Source organism: Larimichthys crocea, unplaced genomic scaffold (genome assembly GCF_000972845.2).
Source record: "Larimichthys crocea isolate SSNF unplaced genomic scaffold, L_crocea_2.0 scaffold83, whole genome shotgun sequence".
NCBI classification, from domain to species: Eukaryota; Metazoa; Chordata; class Actinopteri; family Sciaenidae; genus Larimichthys; species Larimichthys crocea.
The window spans coordinates 1,538,718-1,551,215 of NW_020860930.1; the positions used below are offsets into that span (position 1 = coordinate 1,538,718).

At 44.2% G+C, this 12,498-nt stretch overlaps 1 protein-coding gene across 1 annotated transcript; it reads right to left on the reverse strand.

Annotated features, from left to right (window-relative positions):
- Positions 1-16: 16 nt before the first annotated feature.
- dpysl4 (dihydropyrimidinase like 4) lies at positions 17-11,570 on the reverse strand. Its single transcript, XM_010752590.3, has 15 exons — positions 11,401-11,570; positions 10,608-10,696; positions 10,291-10,475; positions 10,048-10,212; positions 9,721-9,782; positions 9,546-9,626; positions 9,377-9,445; positions 9,137-9,257; positions 5,127-5,283; positions 4,900-5,041; positions 4,672-4,756; positions 3,746-3,831; positions 3,474-3,653; positions 3,073-3,238; positions 17-2,933 (listed from the first exon to the last, which is right to left on the reverse strand). The coding sequence occupies exons 1-15, from the start codon at positions 11,437-11,439 to the stop codon at positions 2,842-2,844; spliced, it is 1,719 nt and encodes a 572-aa protein (XP_010750892.1). The 5' UTR covers positions 11,440-11,570; the 3' UTR covers positions 17-2,841.
- Between the last annotated feature and the right edge of the window lie 928 nt (positions 11,571-12,498).

The window sequence follows — 12,498 nt, forward strand, 5'->3', positions numbered from 1 at the left end:
AAAAAACACTCACTCAGCTGTTTGTCATCACTTTATTCATGCAGCTCTCATCACAACAGGAACCATTTTGAAATTCACTACAACAACAACAACAACAATAACAACAACAGATGCATCATCACCATGGTAACCCCTCACATACACACTTCATGTCTGCACATAAACGCTGCGTAGAAGAAGAGTGTTGGCTCCAACATCTGAGGACTAAAGACAACTGACGGCTACAGAAACAATTCAGCCTGAGGGAACGCATCCACCATGTTTGAGCCAAATCTAATCAACAAGGACGCCATGATAGAGCCAGACATAGCTGGAATATTCTGTTCTTATTCTTCATCAGAATCTGCTGTTACCTTAGCAACAGCCTGGCTCCAACGTGGCTGTGGTGTGATGCTCACTGGCTGAACTGTTGTGAGTTTTATGATCACTGATGCTAATATTAGCAGGATAGAAAAACTGTAAAAAATACAAAGTGGTCAGATCAAACACATTAAAAGTTAAAAATCCCATCAGAGATCACAGAGTAGGAAGGGGAGGGGTCTGTAGCTGTGACATCACAAGTCTCACCACTGTCAGAGGTCAGACCATGGAAGTACTTGTGAAAGATTGTGGTGTTAAATCGAGCTCAGGGATTGGTTAATGAAGTGCTTGTTCTGCAGCAATGAGATCATGCTGCAAATCGACCAATCCACATGCTCTGTTCTCTGCGTAGGCGGGCCAAGCAGGAGAATGACAGGTTGCTCGTGCTGGATAAAAAGTTCACATTAAAACGAGTGAACGCCATTTTAGTGAGTAAGTGAGTTTTTTTTTAAACACACCCATGGTATTGCTGTGGGCAGAGTGAATTAGTTCACTTACAGTAGGGGGGCGTGGCATAGAAGGGACTGCTACTTACAGGCTACCACTGGATTAATTATTAGCACCGTTTATCAGTTTGAGTTCACACAGAGTCTAATGTCAGTCTGACGGGCTCGCTCAGTCCAACAGAAACACTGATCACTGGACAGAACAACATGTACTTATATTCTTCTAAGATATAACAGTTATCTGGACCAGGACCGGGACCAGGAGTAACCTAGAATCTATTATAAAAGACCTTAAATTAGACTTATGTAATTAAATTAAATTAAATTAAATTAAATTAGACTTATCTTAGACTTAGAGATCTACAGTTAATATTAACGACTAATTGAATTTACGGCGAGCAGAATGAGTGTATTCACATCACTATTAACGAAACAGAAAGTATGTTTAAGTACTGACAGACAAATGTTGTGTCTCAGTCCTCGTCATTCCAGACTTCCTCTGTCTGAGTCTATCAGTGTGTCCATCCTGTCAGAGCACTGTAATGAACTGGATGGTGAGTGATCAACTCTGGACACTTTTTTCCACACAGTTACAAAATTCAGTGAAGAAGAGGTGGTAAAATATTGCCATCATCATCTCTCAATCAAGAAGTTCACAATAGCCATACTTGAATTGAGACAACTGTGTGCTGAAATTAGAGCACTACACCAGGAAGTAAACAGAGTGAAGAGAGTACTACATAGAAGAGTACTAACAGAGGGATGTGAACTGAGATACAGCGCTGAGAGAACTTGATGAAGTGGTCACTTTTAGGACAAATGAGATGAAGTGTTGTTCACATTCAGAGTACTTCAAGTGACTGATATCAGTCAGTACATGTATTGTTCTTGTAGAATGTAGTACTCAATGTCAGGTTGTGATGGTACCACTGTTGTAACATTCAGTACTATTTATAGGGTAGTTGCAGGATTTGTAAGGTTGTAGTCAGATTTAAAGTAATTTATAGAGTTGTAGTACCATTGTTGCAGGATTTAGTACTAGCTGTAGGATTGCTGTATAGTACTATTTGAGGTACTACTCTCATAGGATAAAGTAGTAGTTAATGGATAAAGTACTGGTTTTAGAGTTTCATGTACTATTGTAACATTGGTTGTAGTTGAGCAACCATTATTTAAGAATTTAGTATTTGTCTAATGGTTTAATGCTTGTTGTTGCAGTACTATAATAGTATAGAATATATACTAATAATAGTAGTAGTTGTAGCATTGTACTGCCATTACTTTAGAATTTAGACTTTAATACTAGCTGTTGGGTATTTTTAGGGGTCAGTACTTGTAGGGTTGAAATACCTTTATTTAGTCCGGCAAAGTAAGCAGGTTTTAGTTGTAGTGTTGTAGTACCTTTGTTGTAGGATTTAGTACTACCTGGAGTGCTATTGCTTTAGTAATTGGATGATTGTTATTGGGTTTGACATTTTCAGAAGTACAATTATTGTCAGATTTAGTACTCACTGGGTTTATAACTACTTGCCGAGTTATTGAGTGAACTACTAGTTGGAATACTATTAGTGTAGGAATAAGTACTATTAATTACTGTTACTGTGTTCAAACTAGTACTATAGGGGTTTCAGGTTGTAGGGTTTAGTACTAGCTGTCGGGTTGTTGTTGGTAAGTACTACTGTACTAGGGTGCAAGGCTGACGGTAAGCTTGTTACAGGGTTTGTAAGGTTGTGACAGGGTTCAGTCGTAGTTGCAATAGTTGTAGGATTACTGTAGACTTCCTACTAGTTAAAGGTCTTAGGTTGTAGGGTTTGTTATGAGTTAAACATTTACAGAGTTTGTAGAGTTCACTACTACTTTACTGTTTGAGTATTTGTGTTGTGGTGTGGTTTAACATCAGCTTTGGGGTTGTACTAAGGTTTAGTACTAGTTGAAATAATACTGTCATAGGATGTGAGGTTGGAGTAGGGATCAGTAGTTCATAAAGTACTTCTGAGAGGGTGTGGCACTAATTCTTGTAGTATGGTTTGGCTTGTTAAGATAAAGATGTAATGTTGGATCGTCCACCAGGTGGTGCCACAATCCTCTGAGTCGAGCGACGAGGTATGTGGTCGTCAACTTGAGCTCCTGGAAATAAGAAGTGATGTTAATTTAACTGTAAACTTTACCCAGGATGCACTTCAGAGTCAACAGCTGTAGTTAATTGTTGATTATTAATCAGTATACTGCAGATTGTTGTATGTGTGTCCTGCATGATGAACACTACCTGCCAGGGTGAATCCTGATTGGTGGAGGTTTCGGGTGCCGGTCTGGGTTTTTGGACAGGGGGGCCCTCTGGTGGTTGGAGTGGACGGGACCGATTTAGTCATACCGATGACATCATGGACTGGACCATCATAGTTTCCACGGGGGACCCCACGAGCTTCGGCCATCTGAGATGAGGAAGGAAAACTCTGAGGTGGACTGGTCGATTAACCTAGGTCACTGGTTACCATGCTGAAAATACTAATCATCTGTCAGAGTTTCAGGTAGTTATCAGTTGGTCAGATGGTTATCTGATTAATCCGTTTACTATCCCTTAACTCGCTGCAGGCTCTGGTTACCTTGCGGTTTAACCTGTTGGTCAGTTGGTTATCTGGTTTACTTGTTGATCAGTTGGTTAGTTACCTTGCTGCGGGCTCTGATCCTCTTGTAGACAGCATCGGGGAAAGCCTTCCTGGGGACAAAGCGCCCTGAACCTTCAGTCACGTTGAGTTTTCCGTCCTCCAAAACAACTCGACCACCACTGATCACCACTGAAGCCACACCTCGAAACTCCAAACCCTCCAAGATGTTCACCTCCACCGTCTACACTCAGACCAGGAGCATGGCGAGTAGGACGAGGATCAGTTTATGATGAATGTATTTTGATTAGAAATAGTGAAGAATCAATATATTACCAGGTTGTGAGTCTTTGCAGAAACAGTTTGCGTCTCTTTTGGGTTCCAGACAACAATATCAGCATCTGATCCGACAGCAATCCGTCCTAAACACACAGAGGATGGATACATCAGTCTGACAGAAACAGCAGTGCTGCTGGATATTTGACCAGTATGAGGAGTAAAATGCAGATACATTTTTAAATCAGTTAAGTAAAAATCTTGTGTAAGCTAATGTAAAGTGTTGATTGCTTTGTCTCAGTCCAGACGTCCTCTTTCTATGTTTAAAGATTTTTTTCTGGCCTTTACAAGCTATTTTGATAGAGACAGCTTAAGAGTGACAGGAATGTGGGGAGAAAGAGAGGGAAAGATTCGAACCCCGGGCTTCTGCACTGAGCCTTGGGGCAGCTGCTCTACCAACTGAGCTAAACGCTGGCCCCCTCCTGCTATGGTGAGTCCATGAGGTGGTTCACCCTGTCCGCCCTCTCTAAAGTCAGTGTACTGTGAGGACCCAGATGGTGAGTGATAAATTCGAGACAGTTCTCACCCTCAGTGGATGCCAATTTGTCAACATAGCTGAAGCAGAGGGGACATTGAGAAAATATTGAGGTGAATACCTCAATATACAAATATAAACTGTGCATATGATTTATATTTATATTTTTGGAGGTTGGATGTTGGAACTAATGCTCTGCATGGTTATAATTCAGAGAAGAAGAAGAAGAAGAAGAAGAAGAAGAAGAAGTAAAACGTAATTGTAATTTCTGTTAAGTTCACAATGACCTTACTTGAATTGAGACAACACTACCCTGCTGAAATTAGAGCACTAGAGCAGAAAGTACACAGAGTATATAGACTACTGCATCGAAGAGTACTAACAGAAGGATGTGAACTGAGATACAACATCAGTCTTGTCCACAGTGTAACTCCTCTGAGTGACGCGATACCTTTGCGTGGGTACATGTTGAAGAGTTTAGCAGCGTTTGTGCTTGTTACTGCGACAAACTCGTTCTCATCCATCTTTCCCGAAGTCTGCAGGGACAGAAAGACAGAAATAAAATTGAAGACAAATGTCAGCTAACATGTCATGATCATGATTGGTCAGAAGTGGAAAGGTGAAAATGTAGGCAGTTTCCTCACAGAGTGAAGATGATCAGAGATGATGATTATCTTACCACAGCTCTGTCCCACACCACAGACATCCTCTCCTCAATCCCATTGGTTCCCTCTGGAATCAGAGTGAAGTCGTCTTTTCCGACGGCTTTTTGAGCTGTAGAGAAGCTGGCCTGAGCGCTGGACGTCACCTGGAGGTCCCCACTGAAAAAAACACACAAAAAACAACACACAAGGTAGGTAAGGAATTAGAGTCATACTAACTACAGAGAGGTAGAGTCATACTAACCATGCTAACAGAGAGGTCAGGTACTGTGGAGTTGAAGGGTCAGGGTTGAGGGGTGGGCTCGTGACAAAGGCAGCAGCTGTGGCCCAATCTTTGGACCAATACTGAGAGCCATCAGTTGCCAGACCAGCTGTGATTGGCTCCCCATACACCACCATACCTGAGGACAGAAAAAGGAGGGTGTTTAAACTACAACATCAGTCTAAGCACTTACCCAACAATAGTTACATAGCACTAGGTTTTTGTGCATCGTCAGCGGGGTGGCATACAAAGTTGGGGTCCTGGTTCTGCAGGAGATTGGGGACATGAAATCCGAGTGGGCCATGTTCAGAACTGAAGTTGTGATCAGAAGATCATCAGTGTGCCAGCAACCTGAGGATCCTGAGGAGGCCATTAAGCTGGAGGTGCACTTTTAGTTGGATGGCAGATGTAAACTGGTTCTTGGGATATGAAACATTTCACTAGTGCAGGAAGTGAAACTGTACCAACTATAGTTGAGCTCACGATTATCCACAGCACGGGTGTAAAACCAAACTACTCGGCTGGAGAAGGTGCCGAGGGTGAAAGAAGTCAGGTGTGGTGACACTCACAAACTCACACTTTGGAGTTTCTAAGTGGGTCCCTGTAGAGGGTGCTGCCTGCTTGGAGGAGGGGCAGAAGGGATTTGAGCAATGTTTTATTTTCAGGCAGTAGTTCATATGACTTAGTAGCCTGTCGGACATAGTGCCTCAATTGCAGATATCTAAAAAACTGAGATTTTGAGAATTTGGACTGTAATTGTTCAAAGCCTAAGTGTCCGTTAACATAAAGCTCTTTTAAACTAACAATAACCATACAGCTCCACTCTCTAAAAGCCGTGTCTGTAAGAGATGGCAAAAAGGCATGGTTCTCCTCAATGTAAAAAACACGGCAGACCCAGGCCCCCACAGTCTCTTGATTTTCTAAGGTGGCTTTTAGAAATCCTGTGTGTTTTGTATAGGGCTGCCACAAACGATTATTTTGATAGTCGACTAATCACCGATTATTTTTTCGATTAGTCGACTAATCTGATCATACATAAATTGAATGTAAAACATACAGCTTATCGCACCAGCATGCAACTGATCAGATCATTATCTTTCAGCTTGAAGTATGAGCTAACTGAAAATAAAAACAGTTAACATGATAGCTCATTAACCCTTTAACAGGGCTCTAAATTAACTTTTTTGATCACCAGCCAATGTGGCTGGTAAGTTTCTGAAGTTACCAGCTATTCAGAATTTCCACTAGCCACATTTTTTCCGTGCAAAAAAGACAGATTATGAGAGCAACTGAATTAATTTGATCATTTTATTAACTAAAGCTTTAAATTAATCTTACAATGAAGTTGGAAACTTACATTACAAAAAACATACAAAAATTATCCCAACATTTCATTACTTATTAACCCTTACATACTATTCAGGGTCTAATATGACCCATTTTTTGTACATAACAATAAAATAAAGCGAAACTAATTAACTATGTAGCATATTTACAGATGTAGAAGCATGTTTAGAAGAACATGCACCGGGAAATGTCTGAGCAAGTAAACAAAGTCTGGCGGGCTAAGCGCTCGCTTCTCAAACACTCCCGGTGGGGTTTGAGGTCACCACACTCACACAACGTGCCGGGAAGCCTGTTTGACCAGTGAGAGCACGCGCTGTGCGGGTTCCCATAGAAACTGCGATCACGCGTCCTGCGAAATAGATGGTAAAGTGCCTCGTTTATCACCGGCCAAGCTGGCTAGTGAGTTTTTTTTAATACACGCTTTTGAGAGAAAAGCAAAGTAAAAAAAAAACAAAAAACGATGCATCGACTACTAAATTAGTTGTCGACGATTTTGTTTGTCGACGTAATTGTGACTAATCGACTAATCGTGGCAGCCCTAGTTTTGTACCCCCAAATGAACGGCATGATAATGGAGTTGAGAAGCTTAAAAAATTATTTTGAATGAAATAAATACAAAAATCTCGGTAGCGAGACCATCTTAACAGCTGATCAAGGATAGAGGCAGTGTTCTCCATTTTTCTATGTTCTCCTTGAGTTTGTTAAATTTTTCCATGAAATTTAGTTTGAAAAGGGCGCTTGGCTTTTTTTTATGTTTTAATGCCCAGGGTGACCTATCCAGTCCATCCATTAGTGAGAATGGATATCATAGGTAGGGCATACAACATGTGCACCCAGGAAATAAAAGACGAACCGAGACCAAACTCCTCCAGAACCCTCAAGAGATACCATCATTACACCTGGTCAAAATCCTCCGCATCTAGACACAGGATGGTTTGCTTGAAAATTTGTCAAAAGAGTAATACATAATGTCCATAACACGCCTAACATTCAAGAAGGAGAACCGATTTGGGATGAAACCTCTGGTCAGTGTGAATGATGGATTCTATACACTTATTTAACCTTTTTGCAAGTATTTTAGTGAATATCTTAAAATCTTGGTTGAGCATGGAAATTGGACGATATGATGAAGGCTTGGTTTCATTCCTGTCCTGCTTCAGCAAGAGCTAGATGTTAGCATCATACGAGGTTTGCGGAAGTCTTTTAGATTCAATTGAGTGGGAGAACATCCTGTGTAGAATTGGAGTTATCTCATTTGCAAATTTCTTAGAAAATTCAATGCCAAAACCACCCGGTCCCGGGTTTTTCCCATTTTGCACTGATCTGGTAGAGTCTAGTAGTCTAGTATTTCTGCTGGGGATAGTATTGACCCTACTCCAGTTCGTCATCGTAACCAAGTTGAGTGGGCAAATGCTCACATTCAATGGTGTCTGGCACGTTGGAGAGGTGTTTTCTTCACAGATGAATCCCGGTTTTCACTGTTCAGGGCAGACAGCATGTGTGGCATCATGTGGGTGAGCGGTTTTCTGATGTCAATGTTGTGGATCACCTCATGATGGTCATGGATCGATCTGTCCTGCTGCCAGCATTAGCCAGTGGAAATCAAACAATTTGGTGCAGGGTCATCTCGCCTCATTAGCCCGGTAGTTGAGCAGGAAGTAATCGGCATTCTCTGGGATGTTGAAGATCATGTCAATGTCGGTGCCTTTGGTGAGCTGTGCGGGATAGAGGAATCCGCTGCACATCCCAGCGTTGTTGAATTTTTTTCTCACTTCCTCAAATGGTTGGCGTTGCTTTATTATATCCGCTGGAAAATCAGGGTATATGTGGATCCGTCTCCCGTCGTAGGTCAGAGAAGTGTTCTCCCATGCCAGCCGCAGTATGTTCTCCTTCATCCGAAAACTGGGAATCCTGGCTATCATGACACACGGCCGTGCTCTGGCGCCAGGTGGCTGTGTGCTCTATCAACCTCTATCGGGGTGGGAAAGTGAGCAGGACCCAGCAAATCGTGCAGAAATTGGGCAAAAAAGTACACAGGTTTTTTACCCTCACCTCTTTCTGGCAGGCCCACCACTTTTATATTTTGCCGTCTGGAGAGCGCCTCGAGATCGATTACCTTCTCATGGAGCAATTTATGACTTGCCTCTAACTGCAGCCATTGTTAATTTAGTTGGGTTAGCTGGATGTTATGGTCACTACTAGCCGCCTCCACAGTAGCTTGCAAGGATGCCTCCAGGTTGTTGAATCGGTCCTCCATCCGTACTCATGTTGTGTATAGCCGCGAGGATGACGGATGTCTCAGTGTTTGCCCCAGCTGCCAGAGGAGTTAGCTCTGGACCTTCTACCGGGTATAAGCAGCTGAGAAATGTTATATTGCTTGAATCTTGATGTATCGGACGGGAGCTGTGAGAAAACGCGTCTACACCATAGTGTGCGCTCTAGTGCCCCCCCGGCTGAGGGTACTTTGACTGACTGGTCCTCCACAGAGAGCCGAAGATAGACTCTGAAACATCTGCAGTGACAGCCGGTCTGGTTGAGCTGAACTGACTCTTTAGTTTCTTGTGGAGGTTGAGGACAAAGAACCGTTTCATTAAAACTTGACCTGATCTGGATTAAAGAAGAACAGCTGAGGATGATGATGTCACCTTTCTTCCTGGCTTTGGCAATGACATCAGCAGCCGATTTGCTCATCACCTTGGTAACATACAGCGGACAGTTGGCCTGTTTGGCAATGGTGATGGCCCGATACACTGCCTCCGTCTCCACCTGAGAACACACAAACACACCCGGCATCAGGAATACACAGCATGACACACTGCCTCTGACGCCACCTGGTGGATGTTAAAAGATGGGGGTTTTTACAGGTGTGTTTCAGGTATGTGTACCTCTTCAGGGTGTGATAAAACATGTCCTTCAGGTCCAGTAATGCCGAGGCAGAGAAGCTTCTTCTGTTCCTGAAACAGAAACCAGTTTAAACCAGTTTGTTCTCTGATGGGTGCAGGGCCTCCTGTATGACCTTTGAAAGCTCTCGTCTCATTGGTCAGGCTATAGTACCTCATCGATGATGTCCCCATTCTCTGCATGGACCTGTGCGATGGCTCCAAGATCCCGGAGGACCCCGAATGCCTCGTAGAGCTGAAACCGTGAAGACAGGAAGTAGATTCAGTGAAGAGAACATGCTGGTCTATGCTAACCGTAACCATGACAAGGACAGTGAAGCATCACTCACCTGAGAGTCGGAGCTCTGGTATTTGTCTTTGTAGGACATGAAGAACAGAAAGGAGTTCACACCTGAAACACAAAGTACAGGTATGTGGTCAGTTTGCACCTCCACTGACAGACTGACGGTGTCAGCTCACCTTGAGGAGAGTAGAGGTATGAAGAAACAGCAGTGAAGGTGTGTGGATGACATCAGAGAGAGGACTATGACTCCCAGCATGCCTCCATTCATTATAAACTAAAGAAGGATCAGCTGACACGTGTTTATGTTCCCTCTCTGCTAACTTTAGACTGTAAATCTGGTTCTTGTTGAACTTTCTATTTAGTGACCTCTGACCTTTATCTTTGATGAGCGTCTCCAGCTCCTCGTACAGTCCATCATGCCAGCGTGTGATGTCAAGGTGTAGAGAGAAGTCGCAGCACGCCCTCTGCTCCGCCGTCTCCCTCCACTGGTCAAACGCTGACAGTAAACTAACCCCCGGCTCCACCAGAACGTGGTCGACTGTGAACACAACCATCTGTTAGTGCTGCTGTCTGAAAGCCAGATCAATGAGTATTGATAAATTATTAATATTCTGACTGATCATGGTGGTTCCTCCGAACACGGCAGCTCTGGTTCCTTGGTAGAAGTCGTCGATCGGGCTCTGGCCTTTCTGCGGCGCCTGCAGGTTGGTGTTGGCATCAATGCCTCCGGGGATCACCAGCTGACCATACGCGTCCACCGTCTTCACACTGGATGGGACAATCAGGTTCTCACCGATCTGTCTGATGAGGACACAACAGAAAGTCTGATGATGTCAGTCTCACAGGAAGTCGGATGATGTCACAGATGCTTACAGTGAAACTGATAATCAGTGATTGATCATATTTCATATGTATATGTGATAATGTATTTACTTGATGGCTCCATCCTCGACGTAAATGTCTGCGTAGAACGACTGATCGTCGTTGACGATCTTTCCTCCTTTGATGATCAGACGGTCACCCTGAAAACAGACAGAGAGGATTCTGGGTATTTACAAATGAAGACACCCCCTTCATGGTGGGAACCACACATGCAGATACCATCGGTCTGAACCAGAACTCTCAGTTCTGGACTCATCATCTGGTCTGATGTCCGTTCATGTGTTTGTTGGTCCGAGCAGTTCTCTTCTTCAGACCATGAAGGTGTGATTCGCACAATCTGAACCTTCAGCAAACTTTCGTTCAACATTAGTTCGACGTTTAAACCTCATCATTCAGATGTTCTTTATTATTAAACCTGTTCTGCAGATTCTCTTTCCCCCTTTTACCGTCAGCCCAGCCCACAGTGATGATGTCACACAGGTAAACATGACGTCAGTTATTGGTCAAACATCAAATCCAGGCGATACTTAAATGTCCCACTTTCACTGAACGCACTAGATTTCACGAGGCGCATCAGTTTTTATTTATTATTTTTATTAATTCACCTCTCAGCCTGACTGCAGCCGGAACCGGGCCGAGCCGAACCGGGCTGGACGGGTCTATAGCAGCTGCAGACACCAACACACTGAGCAGTACTGACTGGTCCAGCCCATCTCGGCCCGGTTCTAACGGTGACTGACAGGCAGAGCTGAAGCATCCCGCCTCACCGGCCCAGCATCCTCACCCTTATCCCCTTTGTCCCGGCCCGGCCCTGCTCTGCTTGGGTCGGTTCGGTTAGACCTACCGCGGGTCTCGCGTTGCTCTTCTTGGTCTGGAACGCCATCCTGATCGATCCGTGATCGGCTGATTGATCCGCTCTCTCACGCGCTCACAGTCTGCTATTGTTGTTTCCGTCAGTCTACGTCACTAGGCACTAGGCCGACACACACACACACACACACACACACACACACACACACACACGGCTTCCGGTGTGCTTCAAAATAAAAGCCACATCCTTATTTCAGACAGGTCGGACTTTTGGTTTGTTGAAATGGTCAGAAATTACGTCACAATTAACCTTCGTGCAGAGAGTCTGTCATCATCACTGATTAGATTAAAATGACACAAAACTTTGAATAAAAAATCTATTAAACAACACGTCATGGAGACTACGCCCAGGTTTTAGACAGTCTGTGGGGACGTCATGGAGACTACATCCAGTTTTAGACAGTCTGCGGGGACGTCACAGAGACTATGTCCAGGTTTTAGACAGTCTGCGGGGACGTCACGGAGACTACGTCCAGGTTTTAGACAGTTTGCGGGGACGTCACAGAGACTACGTCCAGGTTTTAGACAGTCTGCGGGGACGTCACGGAGACTACGTCCAGGTTTTAGACAGTCTGCGGGGACGTCACAGAGACTACGTCCAGGTTTTAGACAGTTTGCGGGGACGTCACGGAGACTACGTCCAGGTTTTAGACAGTCTGTGGGGACGTCACGGAGACTACGTCCAGGTTTTAGACAGTCTGCAGGGACGTCATGGAGACTACGTCCAGGTTTTAGACAGTTTGCAGGGACGTCATGGAGACTACGTCCAGGTTTTAGACAGTCTGCAGGGACGTCATGGAGACTACGTCCAGGTTTTAGACAGTTTTGGCGGAGATGTCACAAGAGACTACGTCCAGGTTTTAGACAGTTTGCGGGGACGTCACGGAGACTACATCCAGTTTAGAGACAGTCTGCGGGGACGTCACAGAGACTACGTCCAGTTTTTAGACAGTTTGCGGGGACGTCACGGAGACTACGTCCAGTTTTAGACAGTTGCGGGGACGTCAGGGAGGACTACGTCCGTTTTGAACAGTCTTCGGGACGTCAGGAGACTAGTCCAGGTTTAGACAGT

Bases quoted from the DNA above. Each gene is read 5' to 3' on its own strand.
- dpysl4 (XM_010752590.3), bottom strand. From the start codon at position 11,439: ATGGCGTTCCAGACCAAGAAGAGCAACGCGAGACCCGCG. The intron at 10,213-10,290 runs GTCAGAATATTA...TTGTGTTCACAG, and splicing joins CGGAGGAACCACCATGATCA to TCGACCACGTTCTGGTGGAG. The intron at 3,832-4,671 runs GTATCGCGTCAC...CTGTGTGTTTAG, and splicing joins CAACATGTACCCACGCAAAG to GACGGATTGCTGTCGGATCA.